Source organism: Python bivittatus, unplaced genomic scaffold (genome assembly GCF_059951505.1).
Source record: "Python bivittatus isolate LINGU-HERP-01145 unplaced genomic scaffold, Pbiv_v1 ctg000080_np1212, whole genome shotgun sequence".
NCBI lineage: Eukaryota > Metazoa > Chordata > Lepidosauria > Squamata > Pythonidae > Python > Python bivittatus.
This window is the reverse complement of record NW_028277035.1, coordinates 1,792,852-1,812,066: the sequence shown is the minus strand read 5'-3', so window position 1 is coordinate 1,812,066 and position 19,215 is coordinate 1,792,852. Positions and strand designations below refer to the sequence as shown.

General features: G+C 42.8%; 1 protein-coding gene across 5 annotated transcripts in view; it reads left to right on the top strand.

Moving 5' to 3' along the window:
* GRB2 (growth factor receptor bound protein 2) overlaps positions 1-8,353 on the top strand; it is a 67,963-nt gene extending 59,610 nt beyond the window's left edge. For 4 of the 5 annotated variants that reach the window (XM_088133320.1, XM_025170434.2, XM_025170433.2 and 1 more), the window contains one exon: positions 6,121-8,353. In XM_088133320.1, the coding sequence (XP_087989446.1) occupies positions 6,121-6,306 (186 nt within the window). In that variant the 3' untranslated portion in view covers positions 6,307-8,353. Of the gene's footprint in view, positions 1-474; positions 649-6,120 lie in introns of all 5 variants that reach the window. The other variant, XM_088133321.1, reaches the window with a different exon arrangement.
* The last annotated feature ends 10,862 nt before the right edge of the window (positions 8,354-19,215 follow it).

The following is a 19,215-nucleotide window of genomic DNA, read 5'->3' as shown; positions in this document are numbered from 1 at the left end:
AATAATAACCTTATGAATGTCTTTGTTTAGTGGGAGGGGGGATCTATGAAGGATAAATGCAATCTTGGTGACTCATTAGGACAAATTCTGTTAGGAGCTATTCTGTTCTCAATAACGGCACTACTTTTAGAAAATATATAACCCATCCTTTAAGATAAGCCTTCAAGGATTTCTACGTATCACACAATTAAAAAGTGTAACAGAACATTCTTTTTCTGAAATAACTGATAACTTTTTGAGACATGCATGAAACTGCAGTAGGGAAAAGCAGACAGGAAATCTCCTTGCATGAACTGTTTCTGGTGATGTTAGCAGAGGATGCGGCTCAATGTGCTTAAATGCCTGGGCAATTTTTAAGAAATCTTTGCCAGGCACCAAGAAGATACTAAGCTTGGCAGTGTTTGTGGAGGAGGGCTTGCAAGAGGGTGGCTGGGGGAGCTCAGCGGCACCGCTGGTCAGCTGTTTTTCTCTCAGCTGACTAGTGGAGCCGGGTTGGCTCCCGGAGGCGCAGCGGCACAGAGGAGGAGACTGCAGGGAGGCGGTGGCTTGGATTCTGCCCTCCTTTCTGAGACTGCCCTGGGAGAATCGGAGGTTGAAGAGACTGGGGCATTGCAACGAGGTGGCGATGGCGACAGTGACAACATCCAGGCAAGTGGGGCCCCTGGGATAGAAGGCTTTGACAGCCAGTTGATTGCTCCCAGCAGAGGCTGGAGCAAAGCAGCAACTTTGCAGGAGAGCCATCCAGTGTTCCACGATTGCCACTTATCCAGCCATGTGGAAGAATGGCCACCTTGGCAGTGTCCCCACCCCATCTGGGATTCCAGACCGTGGTTGCCTGGGGGTTGTACGGTTGTGAAGTTCTCAGGATTGCTGGACTGGACTATTCGTCCTGCAAGGTAGTCCAGAAAAGATACACAACCAGGAGTACTAGCTCTATCTTTATTTTTAGGTTACGTTAATAGAATCTTGCAAGACTGAAAGTATTTCTCCCCTCCTTTTCTTTTACTCTCCAGAAAACTAGGGAGAGTCCCCCTCTGAAAGGTTTCCCATGCCATCCCTCCGAGACATCTTTTACATGCCAGTTGTCCAGTCTGCGGTTCTCCCTCCTGTCTCCCAAGGTCATTCCCACATAACATTACATGGACAGATATCTTGGCTGCTGGCATCCAGCTGACAAGGGCCTTGACCAACAAGAACCGCTCTGTGGACTGGTTGTTGAAAAGGGGGCTGAGCGTGGCTGGGCCTTCCTGCAGCTTTTGGGTGGGAGACAAGGGCGGGGGGAGTGTGAGGTTTCCCCCACCACCACCTGGGTGAGAGCAGGGAGGGTGGGATGGGTGGTGTTGGATGGTAAACAGATTGGGTGGGATTTTGATAAGGAGGGGGAGCCTGCGCAGGGGGTGGTGCTAAATGCTGAATGTTGGGCAGAAGTGCCATTAACCTGGATTGTGCCTGCTTATCCCTGTTCATTATGTGGAGGTAGAGATGGGTGCCTTTGCTTTGGGGGCTAGGGAGGGAGAGCTGGTGGATGGGAGGAGAGGACGGGGGAGAGTACTGTGGTGGTGATGGGCATGGGGAGATATGGTGGGATACAGGGGGCAGGCTGCTCACAGGAAAGGTGGGTTGGGGATGTTAACATCAGTCCCTTGCCATGGATGGATCATTCCCTTTTGGCCCTAGAGTCCTCTGCAGCTGCCCCTCACTACAGGAAAGTAAGGCTATTAGATCAGCTCACCCCAGGCGCCTGATAGCCCAGTGCAGTTTCAGAGGGAGCTTGGGGTTTTTCCTGAAGCTCTGCATGTGGTTTGGCTGGTGCCCTTGTTGCAGCTTGGAATGAGCAGGTGACGGGGCACTGGACAAAATTGCACCTCTGCAGACTCTGTGTGCATGTGGATCTTGTAGAGCACCATGGTTTACCAAACAGCTCCAAGAGATAAAGCAACACAAGAGACACCTAAAGCGCTGCTGGAGAAAGACAAAGAGTGAAGTGGAGCGAGCACGGGTAAGAGCTTTTATTAGGACTTACCTTGCGGTGATAAGGGTGGTGAAGCATTCTTACTTCTCCACCCTTATTGTGTCTGCAGATAGCTGCCCAGCGGCCCTGTTTCGAGTGACCAGGTCCCTCCTGGGTAAGGAGCCAGGAGCCCTTACAGAGACGTTGTGAAGAATATTCTCAGCATCTGTTAGACAAAGTCGCTCGACTTCATTCAGAGTTGGACTCCAGCTGGGCAGATCCATTGGAAGTGACTGAGACAAGTGTGAGCTCTCTTATCTGGGAGGAGTTTAGGTCAGTTGGTCCCGAGGAAGTGGACAGGGTCCTTGTGACTGTGAGTTCAGCCCACCTATGTTCTAGGCCCATGCCCATCTTGGTTGGTTAAATCCTCCCAAGAGGTGGCATGCGGTTGGATCCAAGTGGTGATTAATGCCTCCTTGCAAGAGGAGGTGATGCCACCTGCATTGAAGGAGGCGGTGGTGTGCCCCCTTCTCAAGAGGCCATTCTTGGACCCAACATGTATTGACAACTTTCATCCAGTCTCCAACCTTCCCTAAAAAGGAAGGTTGTTGAGAGGGTGGTTGGCACTCAGCTACAGAGGGTCCTGGATGAAGTGGATTTTCTGGACCCTTTTCAGGCTGGTGTACAGTACTGAATTAGCATTGGTTGCACTTGTTGATGACATTTGGAGGACTTGGGATGGGAGTGAAGCACCTGTGCAGGCCCTCCTGGATTTCTCAGCAGCTTTCAGTACCATCAACCATGGTATCCTTCTGAGCCAGCTTCAGAGACTGGGAATGGGAGGCACTATTTGCAGTGGTTCTTCTTTCTCCAAGGCTAGTTTCAGTCAGTGTTTGTTGGAGGGGAGAGGTTGAGTCCTAGGTCCTTGCAATGTGGGGTGCCTCAGGGCTTGGGTCTCTCTCCTCTTTTCTTTAACACTCTGGGCCAGGCATATGATGCTGTCATGGTGCTGACCAAGTGCTTGGAGGTTGTGAGGGTCTGCATGGGGAAGAACTGACTTTGACTCGACCCTGGCAAGACAGAGTAGCCTTGGGTTTTTGGCCCCCCAGGTTTGGGATATGTCATCTTTGATCTGGACAAGATTGCACTACTCTGGACAGAGCTGGTGCGCAATTTGGGGATCCTCATGGACTCATGGCTACTGCTCAATGAACAGGTGGCTGGGGGGCCTTTGCACAGATTCATCTTGTGCACCAATTGCACCCTTTCCTGAATCGTGAGGCCCTGCTCATGGTCACTCGCGCCTTGGTCACTTCCCATTTGGATTACTGCAACATGCTCTACATGGGGCTGCCCTTGAAGGCCACCCAGAAATTACAAGTCCAGAATGCAGTGGCACACACAGTGTTGGGCATCCCTAGGTTCACCCATATTACACCCGTTGCATGAGCTGCACTGGCTCCCGGTTTTCTTCTGGGTGCAATTCAAGGTGCTGGTTATTACCTTTAAAACCCTACATGGCTTGGGACCAGGTTATCTGCAGGACTCCCTCTCCCTGTGGACATCCATCTGTTCCACCAGAGTGGATAGGGTGGACACATTCCAGGCCCCTTACCTTAAATATTGCCATCTTGTGGGTCCTTGGAAGCACGTCTCTTCTGTTGCAGATCCTGCCCTATGGAACACCCCCTAGCCTTCTATCCTTCCAGAGGGCACTTAAAACCTGGCTCTTCCCCCAGGTGTTGGGATAGGATGAGGCCAGGGTGGGATGAGAATGTGGGTACATCAGAGAAGTGTGGCTGCAGTGCCAGGTTTTTCTGTTTCTATTTTTATTGTTGTTGGATTTTGTATTGTTTTAGATTGTTTTATACTATTTTTATATTGTTTTAGTGGTTGTAAGTCACCCAGAGTTGTTTTAAGATGGGCAGCTATATTCATACTGATTTCTGCAGTACAGGTAGTCCTCACTTATTGACTGTAATTGGGACCAGGAACTCTGTCACTGAGCCATGTGGTCGTAAGGTGTAACATCACATGACCACGCCAACTTACAATAGCAGTTCCAGCAGTCCCAGTTGCCATCATCAGCGGAATCCCACACATTCACAGTGTCCCGTGGTCACACAATCGCCATTTGCAACCTCCTGCCAGCTTCCCCATTGAAGGGAAGGTCACAAATGGCGATCATGGGACACTGTGAATGTGTGGGATTTGTAAGTCCCCCTCATTCAGTGTTGCGTTAACTTCAAATGGTTGCTGAATGAGTGGATGTTAAATGAAGACTACCTGTAAAATGGTAATGTCATAGATCACTGTTTTCTAAACCTCAGAGCTGCTGAAAATAAACACAAAGCTTCAACAAGTTCAGCATGATAGAGGGCAGTCATATGGCCAGATCCCTAGTTATTTAAGACTTTAATGGAACAGCACTTGGATTGTGCTAGAAGTTGACCAATATGGCACTCTTGATGAGGCAGAATCACTCTAATCTACACTATGTAGCTTCTGAAAGGCTTCAAAGGCAAACGTACATACTGTTTTACATTAATCTCAAGGTTACTAGTATATGGATATTTGTTGTCAGATATCCCATAGCCTTTGTCCAAGAGGTCCACAGCTGGGTTCACCAGTGTGAAGAGGCAGAAGGCATTGTATGCCATTTGAGCCTCAAATGATAACAGTGGTCTGTCGGCCACTCTCTTAAACCTTGAATTGGGTTATTTAGGTGAAATGCAAGAATAGTTGGAACACCATCTTCTGGTCAGATGAACCACTAGCTAAAACAACTTCTTACTGTCCTGGCTAGACTGAACTTGGATGTATTGGATCTCTGCAGTCCATTACTGATTGCAGACATTAGCTGAGCATTCCTGCTAGCTCACCTGAATCTGATCAGAGGCAGAGGTGGAGTTATGAATAGGCATCTCCCTCACAAGTTTCATGCAAAACACTGAACCCTGTTACATTCTGGAATATTAGTGATAATGTGGCCAAGCAGTTGTTTTCTATCATCAGATTTTGAAATTAGCCATCCAAATAGGACTGGCTCTTCTGAAGTCCAGTGCTTCTCACCCAGGCAGTCTGTTCAGAAGGATACCAGAGACCCTGGAGAGATACAGCTATGAGAGAAAGTTAAAATAAAAACCAGGGTTACATTTCTCCCATGCTGCTTCTGGGGAACTGGATCAAAATGGATCCAAATAACTGTTTTCATCAACGATAACCGAAGTTGCCTTGGCAACCATTTGCCCCCAAAAGAAGAGATATTTGTGACTTATACATAGTTAACCCATCAGGTTCCAGAGTTAGTTAGATGAACTACTTGTGGGAAAAGACTTAATCTCTCAAATGAAGCAGTCTTGTCTGCTAGAGTAAAACCAGAAATATCATTTTGCTCTGCTGTCTGTGAATTCACATACAAAGTTTCTCATCAAGCTAGAAAAGAAGGACGGAAGTAAAGGAAGAGGTAGCCACATGAAGATGCATGAGGACTGAATTTAATTTTGACAGCTTGAGTTTACATTAGGGTAGCCAACCTGGGGCCCTCCAGTGTCTGAATTACATTAACTAGTTGCTGTAGGTATCATAGCCAATGGTAAGTGATGCAGAGAGCTGCCATTCAAAAACATCTGGAAAGCCATCACTTTCTCGTCTCTGGATTACATGAATCCTCCTGTTGCCACTGAATTTCACTTGTGAATATTTGTTTTAAAAATGGGTTCATCTGAATAGCTTTTGTCTTCAAAGCAGCCTGATGCATATCAAAATTACATATGTGTAGTAAGATGATACAGATTTAACACTTCACTCCCCAGTGTTTGTAGATGTATTTTTTTATTTTAGACACAACCACAATAATTCAAAAAGGCTGCCCACTTTTTTTATTATAAGACTTTTTTTAATAGCCATAGTTGGTTATAAAAATCAGTTTCAGCATTTTGTGTATCACAGAATAAGCATAGTATATGAGTAAGACTTGCTGCAATTTTTTGTTTCTGAATTAATTAACTCACAACAAATACATAAAATTGTTATCTGTAGTCATCTCCTAGCATCAGTAGCTTCAGATGTCATGACTCAAGGCAAACTACTGCATAGTTCATGCTGCAAAAAATGAGCGATTTGGAGGCCTCACCAAATAACTCACCATTCTTTTCTTTACTCTGCAGCAACCCTCCTACGTACAGGCTCTTTTTGATTTCGACCCTCAGGAGGAGGGAGAGCTCGGCTTCCGCCGTGGAGACTTTATCCAGGTCCTTGACAATTCTGACCCCAACTGGTGGAAAGGAGCCTGCCACGGACAAACAGGCATGTTTCCACGCAACTACGTAACCCCAGTGAACCGGAACATCTAGAGCAGATGGCTGAAGATTATTTAAGGAAACAGGAAAAACAGTAAAGTCCTCATTCAGAATCTAACAGCAGCCAGTGATCTCCAGTCATCAGGCCATAAAACCAAGTTCCCTCTCTGCATGAGGGGGAACACTTTTTTTCACTCAGAATGGAACTTTGTGGGGAGGGGACAGGAGAAGGGTCCAACTTATGCACCAAAACTTATCTTTAAATTAAAATGGATATTAACAGTTTTCTTTGGTTATTTCTGGGGTGACCCTTTTTGTTCATTGGTCCCTTTTCTCCCCAACACCAGTGCACCAGTGCATCAGTGTATGAAGTGTTATTGCTATATGAAGTCCATGCTATGCCATGAAAGGAAGAGAGGAAGCTCTGTTGGTATCTGTTATTCATGCAAACGGTCTTCATGAAGGGACTGAGAGAGGAGCCAAATGCATTAGCCAGTTTTTTAAATACACACACAAACATGCCAATTCTTCTTCTACCTTCAGTGTTTTGCCTGACTAAGATAAGGTCTTAATTTTTTTCCTCGCTGCTTTTCAGTCTGAAACTTGTACAGCTGTTGAGCAGAGGGGAAGATGGTAAATAGGTTGTAGGATTTTTCTGAGAAAATCTGTATTACAACCAGATCCTGTTTTCATTAACCACAACAGCTTTTAGGGTTTTTTTAACTGTGTGATTAAGCATGTTCTTCTGTTTTTTAATTAGTGCCTTTCCCTCATTTCCTATTTTTAAAAGGACAGTCCATAGTTTTCAATTTGTTCCTGTTTTTATGTAAATATTTAAGAGGTTGAATGAGAGGAATGTAACTTTATTACATGAAAAGATCTCCATATACCAGATGGGGCTTTAAAATATGTATAAGCATCTGATATTTTTCATACTAGTTGGGGAAAAGGCATAAAATGTTCCAAGACCCGCAGCCTGGTGGTTCTTGAGCAAGAGAGAGAAAATTGCCCCAGTTTGAAGAAATGGACCATATTTTACAAAGCTTAAAATGAAATACCAAATTATTTTTCCCAAAGACAGTAAGAAGGCCTCAAGAAATCGTGCTTAATTATAGGGAATGCTCGACCCTGATGCTTGGGGGTGAGCAGTCCAGTCCTCTCCCAAGTTGGCTGACTCACAGTTGCAATCCGTGACTGGTTCCCAAGCAGGAATGGCCTTCCAGCAGTTCCCCATTTTTCTACACCAGTATTACCTACCGTAGCTGGAAGTCATGTTTCTTACTCTCAAATCCCAGAAGGGAGATTGTATTCAACTTTTTATCCTGATCAAACTCATAGTGCCACGCATAATGTGATGAGTGGACTTAGACTTTAAGACAAGGGAGAGCAGCCTGCAGAGCTCCTGTGCCAACCAGTTACCTTACTCCTTTTACCGAGCCGCATGCCTGGAACTTCCACCTTAGTAACCGACCCCAAAGCTACCACAGAGACCTTCCCTTACAGCAGTGTTGTCCAAACTTGGCCACTTTAAGATGAGTGGACTTCAACTCCCAGAATTCCCCAGCCAGCTGGCTGGGGAATTCTGGGAGTTGAAGTCCACTCATCTTAAAGTGGCCAAGTTTGGACAACACTGCCTTACAGAGATGTGCTGTTATGCCCAGATTGGGGGTGGGGGGGAACCCTGTGTTGGTGGGTGCCTTTTTATACTAAGCGTTACAGGTGTTATTCCTGAGATGGATTCTGCCTTATATTTCCATTTCTGTTAGCAGGCGAAAAAAGAAAGCTACCCTGTGTAGCCTATTGTATTAATTTCTCATGTTTTTCTTGCTAGCTGTCTTTCTCCCCCTACTTTCTTTTTTAAAATTATTGGAAAAGGAATCTATGGCATTCTACATTTGGACCATTTGATTGTTTTTCTTATTTTGGAATTGGTGTATATCATGCAGCCTTGCAGACATAATGTCTTGTGTGTACATATATATATTAAATCAGTGTTTAAATAAAAACAGGCCTATGTACGTAATCCGTTAACGCAGCAGCAGCATTTGGTAGATAGTAATTAACTGTGAATAATAAATATACAACGAATTCTTCACTTGAATATCGGTGTCTTTTTTATTAACTTACTGAGTCATTGGCACATTTAAAGAATCAGTGGGGGTTCAGTACAGTAACGTGCTGGAGATTATACTGTCCTCCCAGAAATGGGAAGGACTAGATCGAAGACTAACTTCGATTTAAATGAGAGTTGTTATGCTAGCTTCCCATGTAACTGCTTTCCCTTTGAAGCAGATAAACGAAGTAGGGAAAGCATGCCAAGCATAACTTCTTGAATTCCTTCCAACCTGCTTACCAGTTGTAGCCTTTGGGGACACCTGCATTTTCTTCTATGTAATGAAGTAACATGTTTCAGGTGCCTTTGTGCACTCTCTCACCAGGGACTAATTTGGGCATGGCATGTGTGTTGTCTCTGGGTGTGCATCTCTGTTGGAGCTGGGTGGCTACAAATGTGTTGCCCGTGTGGGTGTTTCCACTCTGTTGCATTGGTGCCCCTGCACTGAGGCAGAGGGTGTGCTGCATGCGTCTCAGGTCACGGGACTGGGAAGGAGAAGGAAGATGGCCTTAGAACAGAGCACTCAGCAACCCTCGAAGCTGCTGCCCATTGTCTGTCTCCCCAAGGGGGCACTGGAAAGGGGGCGTTGCTGGGTTGTGTTTATTTCTCCAGTCCCTGGACTGGTCTGGCTCATTATCGGACTCAGTCTTTCTTTTGCCAGTTCCTTCATGCATGTGCACACCAATGCACACAGCAAACTTGGTCGTTTCTGCTTTCAGAGTTAATCCTGCTGACAAAGTCTTGAGCCCTTTCACATAATTTCACTCTGATGTTCTGCTGAGTTGGAAAGAATAAAAAATGCAGTTTGGCGGCAACTTTTGACAAGGCGGGCTCTAGGCAAAGGCTGAGGAGGCGCCGGCCTAGGGGTGCCAAATTTTAGGGGGCTCCAAAATTTCCAACAAACACAATAAGAAAGCAAAAAGCAGTAACAGCGCACTCTGTGAGCCAGCGCATTCACTCAAGGGCTAAATACAGTTTTGCAGAATTGATGCCATATGACCACAATGGGTGCTAATGTAATTTACTGTGGTAAATATGGTGAAATTGTTGGAGAAAAGAAAAAAAATTGTCCAGGGCTAAAAATCATATGTGTAAAGATGAAAAATTCAAAGAAAAGAAAAGGGCACCTTTTTGAAATTCCTGACAAAATTGGAAGATGAGCCAAACCATAGGGGGTGCCACAATATGACTTTGCCTAGAGCACCAAAATGTCTCGAGCTGGTCCTCATTTTTCCATTCTTCATCCAGCGAAAATCTCAGTTTGCTTAATTTGAATTTCTAGTGCACTTGGTGCTAAATCTAAGTAGCAGCTAAAAGATCAAGACAAATGTGTAAAAGAATGCAGTAGCAAGGGTGATGCTAAAATTTATATTATGGTATTACAGTCTTTTCCTTGTAAAAATATTGCAGAGCTTAAAGCAATAGTTAACTCCATGCGGCTAGTAAATTAATGCATGGCTGTTTTTATCAAATAAGCCAGAAGAGTTGAAAAGCAAAGTAATTATGGCTTGTTTAGCCAACTTTTTTTTTGCCCTCCTTTTCTAGCTTCTTGTCATTCTTCCCTCCTTGCAGTCTAGACTAGAAATAGTTACTCTAACGATAAGAATGAAAGCTCTCTGATTACTACTATTAGTAAGAAGGAAGCTGCTAATGGGTATTGATATATTAAAAACATCTCCAAAATGGCCCCCTGTAACTGTGGCAGAAGTTAAAAGAATAATTGCACAGCAGACAGCTGGTAAAGCCCCGGGAGAGGACATGTTACCTCCAGAAATCTTTAAGGTGTTTCCCGATTGGCGGGCCCCTCGTCTCGCCTCTTTGTTTACCTATATCAACGCCACTGGTCGATTACCTGTAGGTTGGAATAATAGTGTAGTAATCCCAATGTATAAAAAGGGAGATACTAGAAATCCAGCTAATTTTTGACCTATAAGTCTTATTGACATAGGGTGCAAGCTATATACAAGATACAAGAATAAGAAGGAAGCTTAAGATTACAACATAAAATTCCACCAAATACTGTATTTCAAATTAGAAAACATTATCCAGACATTCTCATTGGTACACTGATGAATGTAACAAAAATTATCTATTTTCAAATAGCCTAAAATGATGTCTGATTTGTTGTTCTACCTTATTTCATCATGGTAAATCAAAAACAAATCAAGTTGCTTAGTATAATATGTAATAACGGTCTGTGGTCCATTTCATGTTCTACTAAGCCATAGCTTGTTTACTACACCAAAGCTGGACTCACACAATGTGATAAATTGTGTGATAAACCAACTTCATAGCTCATAGTAAATGAAGTGGTCTTCCCCACTTCCCAACAATTATGTTCAAAACTGCAATGGAAGGCATGTGCAAGGAGGATACTGGAATGGAGGATCAAGGTTATCAGGAGCAAGGGAGAGGATTCCTGAGCAAGCACTTCCTCAGCCCGCAGCAGGACCATGAGAAGGTGAAGCAGCTGAGACTGGCCCCTCCCTAGAGTCTCGTGGGGTATAGCCACTAGTTGCTTTAGCATAGGTTTAGCCTGGCGAGATTCTGTCTATTAGGTGCAAGCTAATAAAGGAACTATACTGGACTGGACCGCCTCGTTGTCGTTCTTGGGCTGGGCCTGACAAAAACTCTCTACCCCACTACAACACACCTGGTTGAATATTTATGCTATAAAATGTGCCCAATAAACCCTTAATCTAGAATAGTTTGGGTTAAGCTGACATAGAGCCAGACAACAATATCAGTTGGAAGCCATTCATATGGCTGCGTCAGTCATTGTCTTCCTAAAATAAATGAAATTGGGAAATGTTCATGCTAACGGAAGAGGATTTATATTTTCTTGTTTATGCGAAATACCAGTGAGGAAAGCAGGCCAGATTTTGGTATAACAAAATTAGCTGTCAAACTGTTCAGTATTTGTTGTCTTCTTTTTTTAGTGCTTAGTTCTACAGCTCTATAGTTTCTTCATGCTTTTTTCCAGAGCAATTCTTTGCTGCTGCTTGGTTTCTCGTAAGTTTTGAAAGTGACTTTGCTGGAAAGAAGAGGCACTTTAGCAGTTTTATTGAATGCATAGAACTTTCTATTTTGATAGAAACTTGTAATACTTAAGGACCAGTTTTGGAGGACATAGGCATTATCGATTACAGACCTTCGGGGAAACATGTACAGTGTTGTTCAGTCTGGGGATTGCTTTTTCTCAGTTAATCTTGTGTTGAAGGCTTTAATATCACTGCTACAATTTTGACAGAATGGCATAGAAATTAAAAGTGTACCTTTCTTGAGCCCTATCCCATTTTTTGTCCAATTAAAATTATTGTTTGTTCTCAAAATAACCAGTATTGCACAGTATGTAGTAATTAAGGTAAAATTCTTGACTCTATTATTATGTTCTTACAATATGTTTAATTCAACCAGTTTTCTGAATTTCCACAATGCATCTAATCACACAGATAGGTTTGCACAACACATGGCTAAAAGGGGGTTGGTCCATTTGTGATTTTACAGGTCTTTAAACCTTTAAACTTTTTCGAGATTCAAAACAATCACAATTTTGAGTTCAAGAAATGGGGTTATAACCTTGGGTAAAAGTACCAGTTTCTGTACTTCCAGGTAACAGCTATTTTAGTTTTGGATGACCCAGTGGTTGTGTTTACATTATTAGTTGCAAATTAGCCAATCACATTTTAGCATGTATGTTATGCACACTCACCCCATGTACTTAGTTTATGGTTCAGTGTGCCATGCAGACCTAAGCAATGGGATTAACCGAGGAAACCATGCTCTCCAAATTTCAGATGGGCCCATCAGACGAAGAAGTTGGAGAGGCTTGTTGTCTGCCTGATTTCAATTTTTTAAAAAAGAAGCTCTTAATTTGGCATCATTAAAAATGGGATTTATACTTTTTTATGCCTCACCTCACCCCAATTCTAGAAATGCTGCAGGAATATTAAAAGATGGGGGCAAAATTCCTTCGAAACAGCTTTTCCAATTCACTTGATGGCCTGTTACGAATGTGATCTTTGCTGGGTTCTGCTTGCAAATTATGCTCCATTTTGCATACAAAATGTATTTTTAGGCAAATATCACCTCTCCCGATGACAAATTCATCCAAGCTTCTATTTAAAAAGGGAAAACGTGCACTTACCTGTTCCTGAAATTGTTAGCTGTGCACTGGAAGGCATATGGCTGACATTTAAATCTTGGCTGCTGGTGAGCCTGTGCTTCAAGTGCTCTAAATAGACACTAAGTAACCACAGCAACCACAAACTGCAATACATGCATTCGGGCAGAGTCGGTCTGCTCCAGGTCCCATCACTTAAATGCATCATCTTATGGGACAGAGGAAGCAGGCCTCCTCTGTCGCAGCCCCGCCCTCTGGAACAGCCTCCCCCGGAGAGGAGAGATACGCGGCTCCCGCTCTCCTTGGTTTCTCTGAAGACCTGGCTCTGGTCCCAGGCCTGGGGTGAGGGTGGCTGTGGAACAGGGTCAGGGGGTGTTATTTTGGTCCAGGCAGTCATGTGGTGTTTAGTTGTGTTTTTAATATAGGTATTGGACCGGTTGTGTGCCGCCCAGAGTTGGATGGCCATACCAAATCCAAGAAAATGAAAAAAATAAAAATAAAAAGCCTCGTTCAGCATTAAAAAAAATGTGAAGCACTCTTTTGAGACATAGAGTGTGGATTCTGTATTTAAATTGCAATCTAGGTCTGTTCAGAAATCTGTAATTTTAAAACACTGGGCAATCGTGGGCACCCCTTGGACAAGCCTGTCATAAGATTTGATATGTGATTATTGTCAGGGTATTTGGGAAATATGATGTGCTTTTCTCATAATCTTGGAGAAAGCAGGATTCAGATGCGACAAACAGGCTAACAGTGCTACACAGGCAGAGCAGACTCACGCTGAAATTAACGAGAAACACTACGGACAGTCAGCCTCAGCAAGAATGTAGAAACTTTCTTCTCTGTTATTGTATCTGCCTGGCAGTTTTTCTGAACCCAGCTGATCCTCAGAAATGATGGTGGTGGTGATGATGATGACGATGACGATGATGACGACGATACACTTTGCAGGAAAAAAATGGTCCCCTCTGCTCTCATCAGGTCTCTAAGGCAAAGGCTGTTATAGCAGGGTTCCTCAACCTCAGCAACTTTAAGATGGGTGGACTTCAACTCCCAGAGTTCCCCAGCCAGCATGCTGGCTGGGGAACTCTGGGAGTTGAAGTCCACGCATTTCAAAGTTGCTGAGGTTGAGAAACACTGCTCTAGACCACAAATAACTCTGGTATATACGTATTAAAGTTACCTGATCTGGGCTGCACAGGTTCAAAGAACCACTAGTTGGCGAATTCTGGGATTTGAAGTTAACGCATCTTAAAGTTGCTGAGGTTGAGGAACCCTGTGTTATAGGATAGTCCCAATGGCCTTTGCGGTCCATTTTCTATGGATGAATTTCTCAAGAGGCTTGAGGGACAGTGCTTGTTCAGCTCCAAGCATTCCTGTATTAAGGTAATTTTGGATCTTTCTCAATTTGGATTTCAGTCCAATTTTAGGTCTCAAGCTGTTTTGGATTCTCTGTGTTGGGAGAGTGACAAGGAACATGGGTCAGTTTTCTTTCTGTACTATCCTGACCAAAGAAAGTAATCAAACAACTGGGAAGTTGAGAACCCAAATATACATAAACCATTTACCTTCAAGTTTATTTATGGGAAAAACTAGATGATCCTAAGAGGTTTCCTCTTTTCCCCACCATTCCATGGTGATTTCCACTTTGTCCTTATTCATTCATAGTCTTCTTGGCTCTTGTGTGTGTGCAAATACATCCTGCAGCTTCTTGACTCTTCAGCTGGGGCCTCTCAATTCACCTGCTCTTTTCAGCTATTCCATCACATAATTAATTCTCCCTTCTTTTTTCCCTTTTCTTCTCTGTTTCCTTCAGTTATCCTTCCTTTCTCCTTCAAGCTTCCTCCCTTTCCAGTAACTTAGCAAATCCCTCCACACGATCAATTTCTTTTGGTCTCCACCTTAATTTCACTTTTTTTTTTTATTATGGTTAGTCGCATAGTCAGCCAGATATTTAGATTGGATTTGGCATTTTTATCCACCTATCGAATTCTTCCCAAGGACCTGGAATAGGCAGATGTTGGTGTTTGATGGTGTTAAAGGTATCATCGCAGGATATAAGCTGTTCCAAGTAAAGCTGCTTTTTGAAATTGATGGTGATGATTTTGTCAGTGCCGATGGTCTTCAAGTGGTACTCCAGATGTTTTGGGATTGCACCTAAGGTGCCTGTAACTATTGGTACTATCTTTGCTTTCTTTTGCCATAGTCGTTCTTTTTGCAGTCTTTATATTTTGTGATTTTCTCCAGTTCTTTCTCTTCTATTCTGCTGACTCCAGGTATTGCAATGTCCACTATCCAGACTTTTTTGTCTTTCTTATAACAATTGTTAACTCTGGGGTGTTGTGTGGCAGGTGCTTGTCTGTTGAATTCTAAAGTCCCAGAGCACTTTAGCTTCTTCATTTTCTATTACTTTGTCTGTTTTGTGGTCCCACCAGTTTTTGCTTGCAGATAAATGGTATTTCTTGCAGATATTATTATTATTGATATTATTATTATCAGACTGTCCTGAAACTAGTTTTTAGAATCACAAACTGCTTTTTAATCTTTCAAGGAATCACATGTCAGTACCAACTCCAAACATAAAACAGCTATTTAAAACTGTAGCAAGTTAACATAGGATAACAACACAAATTAACATTCCTCTACTTATTTCCTTGGAAGCTTGGTTTTATTGCATCTCTAAGTGAGATTCCTCAGACTTGGAGGTGGACCCTTCCCTCCTTGCCCACAATGCATCCTTGATGTACCCATTGTCCCCTCCTGTCTGCTTGGGCAACTTCTTTGACCTTCGTCCATCTTTGAGGTCATTTTTTGTTTTTGATAAGCGAGGACTACCTGTACCTCTGTTTAACGATGGTAATTGGGACCATAATTTCCATCACTAAGTGATGCAGTTGTAAAGTGCGACATCATGTGACCCCACTGCTTAGAGACGGCAGTTCCAACAGTCCCCAGTTACCATCATTAAGCAAACGGGTCTTTAAGCAAAGACCTCATGTGACCGTGACTCCCAACTTCTTGCTGGCTTCCCCATGGATTTTGCTTCTGGAAAACCATTGGGGAAAGTTGCAAATCACAGCCACGTGACTGTGGGACACTGCAACAGTCAGAAATATGGGTCGCTTGCCAAGTGCCCAGAATGTGATCACATGACTGCGGGGGCACTGCGACGGCTGGAACTTTGAAAGACCGGTTGTAAGTACCACTAGTTCAGTGCTGTTGCAAGTTCTAAGAGCTGCTGAACGAGTGGTCATTGACCAAGAACCACCTGTATACTTGTAGTAATAGGAAAGTATAGGGAATAATTTATCCTCAGTAAATACCAATATCCAATAGAAGAGAATATATGTAGCTCAGGGTTGAACTGTGGAGTCCTTGGTGCTCTCTGAGCTTAGTTGTTTGTTTGCAGATGTTTCATTAGCCCATCTGCAAACAAACAATCAAGCTCAGAGAGCACCAAGGACTCCACAAATACCAATATCCTCGGGTACACATGAATAATTTTAAGTGACTTGGTGTCAATAGTTGCAGTAGTTACTTTGCAACAGGGGATTCCATCAATGCTTTCTCCTTTTGAAAAACTGAGTATTTCCCAATATTTTGAATATTTGGCCAATAGATCTGAGTTTCAAGTTAGCCTTGGTTTTCCCACTGCCCAACATCTGGATTGGTTATAATGTTTTGATAATGAAGTTCTCCTTGTTAAGATTAGCTAAATCCAGCCTTGTTCAGACCTCTGCTCTTCTTTGTCTTTACATGGTCAGCTGGAGGTCTGAAGGGGAGGTTTAACAGAACTGGTTCCAACATGAGCACCCCTCTCCTTCGATGCAGCATCTCAGCAAAATGGGTCTCCAATCACACAGAGGCCAATACTTTATTTCATGCCATGCAAGCACTCTTTCCTTCAGACAGCCAGCTGAAGACATTGAGATCCAGGAAAGTGTTACATACATTATCCAATACCCAGGTTGGCTCATCTTATATTCAGCCAAACCCTTGGATAGGCTAGTGCTGTTGAGAAAGGATTTCTCAATCCTGCCTGCTCTGGCCGAGGTGGGGTCTCCCTTCATAAACAAATTCAGGATTTGTGAATGGTGTTTGCTGTTCAGTGCTCAAGTTCAGATGACTGTGGTCGTACGGCATGCTAAGCCATAAGGTGGCTGTTTGGCTTTTGTCTTAGTATACACTATTATATAAACCTAGCCAGTTTGTTCTGTAAATCATGGTTTATTGCTCAGTGGAAAAGTTGGCAATGTTTATATATTGGACTTTTTTGGCTTCTTTTTATTTTTATATATATATATATATATATATATATATATATATATACATACATTTCATTATGTTTTCCAAAAACAGTTAAAAAATGGAAAAATCAAGAAAAAGGAAAAAAAAGGGGGGGAAAGGAAAAAAAGGCATAGAAAAGAAAGAGTAGCTTCCAACTTCCCTTGGTACAGGTATAAATGTAAAATATATTAGCCTCTTACTCTAATATCTAAAAGTTTACATAATAAAAATAGTTTTTAATCTAATATTCAAGAAAATTCCTAAAATCAATTTGTACAAGATATTTCTATAAGTAGAACATCAATCATCAAATCCCAAAATCAAAATTGCATTTTTTTGGGTGTCAAGCAAAAAGTCTAAGAGAGGTTTCCAGTTAGAAACAAGCTAGAAAGTGCCCTCACTTTGAGCAAAGTAGTCAGTTTCGCCATCTCCGTCAGTTCTATTAATTTCAATATCCATTCTTCAGCTGTAGGTATTTGTATGTCCTTCCATTTTTGCGCGTATAAAAGCCTCCCCGCAGTTATCAATTAAAGAAACAAATTTCCATGTTGTCTTTCCATTTGTTTATCCATCATGCCTAAAAGGAAAGTCTCTGGTTTCAGTTGCAGGTCTAATTTCAAAATATTTTGAATCAAAATATATATCATATTCCAATATTTCTTAGCTTTTTCATAAGTCCACCATGGACTTTTTTGGCTTCTGAAGGCTGCAGGGATTTGCAGCTAGTGAGATGACTGGAACAAGCAGGACAATTTTTTTTGGCCTCTCTATATTTGGAGGCAGTGGATAGCTTTCTTCATATAATGCCCGGAGTCATTGGGAGTCAGGCGGCATACAGATTTTACACACACACATGCACGCATATATATATGAGGGACTGTCTTGCCATGCATTATTCTGCCCACCCAGTCTGAATTCCAAGAGAGAAGCTATTAAGAGTCCTGTGCCCGAGAATGCTGTGAGCCAGAAGGCAGACCTTTCCAGGGGCAGCCCCAACCTTATGGAACTTCCTTGCTTCCTGGAAGGCCTTTAAAAACGCTTTATTAAAGTGAGCCTTTGGTTTATGATACGATTATGGGCAGGCATCTCAACATGCTATGATTTCTTTCCTTATTAAATTGATTATTGCTGATTATTTATTACAAATATTTTCAGAGAATGATTTTGTTGGTTTTTCCCTGTTGTGCATTGCCCACAGTTTTTTTCTGATTGATATGGTTTACAAATATTGTATACTTCTGGAAAGAAATTGCACCTCCTCCCACAAATCTGTTTCCGTTGAATTTCAGTGGTATGATCTGATGATGCTTTGGGACCCCCAAAATATGGCAGGAGTCTGTAGGCAAGCAGCCAGTACTGGTGGGTGATTGGGCAGTTGTCTCTGAAGCAGTGCAATTTCTATACCATGTTCAAAGGTGGCCTGTGGTAGCATTGTCAGCTGGCACACCAGCATTATCTGGTAAAAGAGGCTGAGTTCACATATTACCCTGAGCCAGAATTTATTTAATAATGGTTCAATGAGTAAGCCACAATTGTCTGGATTTCTAATCATACTAAGCTATAGTTAGTTTAACCACACTTTATTGAATCACGCGTTCATGTAACACATTACTCCACAAACTGATGCTTATGTACTAGCTTAGTTTGATGTGTGAATTCAGCCATGTGGTGATTTTGATCTACTCTAGTTTTCCCCAACCTTGGCATCTTCAGACATCTTCGACTTCAACTCTTTCTTATCAAATCAGATCTCATTAAAATCAAGCACAGTTGAAGGGTACGAGGTTGAACTAAACAAACTGTGCATGGCTAAGACTTTTTGTTTTTGTTTTGGTATCCAGCCTGGAATTAGGAATAAAACCTCCTCATAAAAGGGATAGGGTGAGATTGGGGCTGCTTGTTGAATGAAGTAGCTGCGCCAGATAATACAAGCGGTTGAAATGCCCGGAAGAACTCGTATCGTTCATCCTCTGAAGATCCTTTGACAGATATGGGGCTAAATTATATATGCAAACTATATATACATCACTATGTGGAATGGGAACAGGGAAAAAGCCCCTTCAAAAATTGACTAGAGCTTAATTCACACCTGAACCAAAAGCGCGCAAGAAACAGGGAGCCTTGGGTCTGCCTCTTTGCCCGGTCCCGCGACTAGAAAATCGGAAGGGTTTGCTGGGCCACCCCGCGTAGAGATGTGCAAAAGCAGCACGCCTTTCCAGAGAAATCCGGCGCTTCGGTAGAGATGGACAAGAGTAAATTACCCGCGGGGTGGCGTCCAGCAGCCCGGAAGGGACCCGTGTTTTAGGTCTCTTTTCGGGTTCTGAGGTTTCTACGGCTGTTTCTTAAGAAATGTATCCTAGGCCACTTAAAATGCGTCCGCATCTGCAAGTTCATCGGAGCCCTCTTTTAGGAAACCTTCCCTCCCCCATTTTCTCCCGCT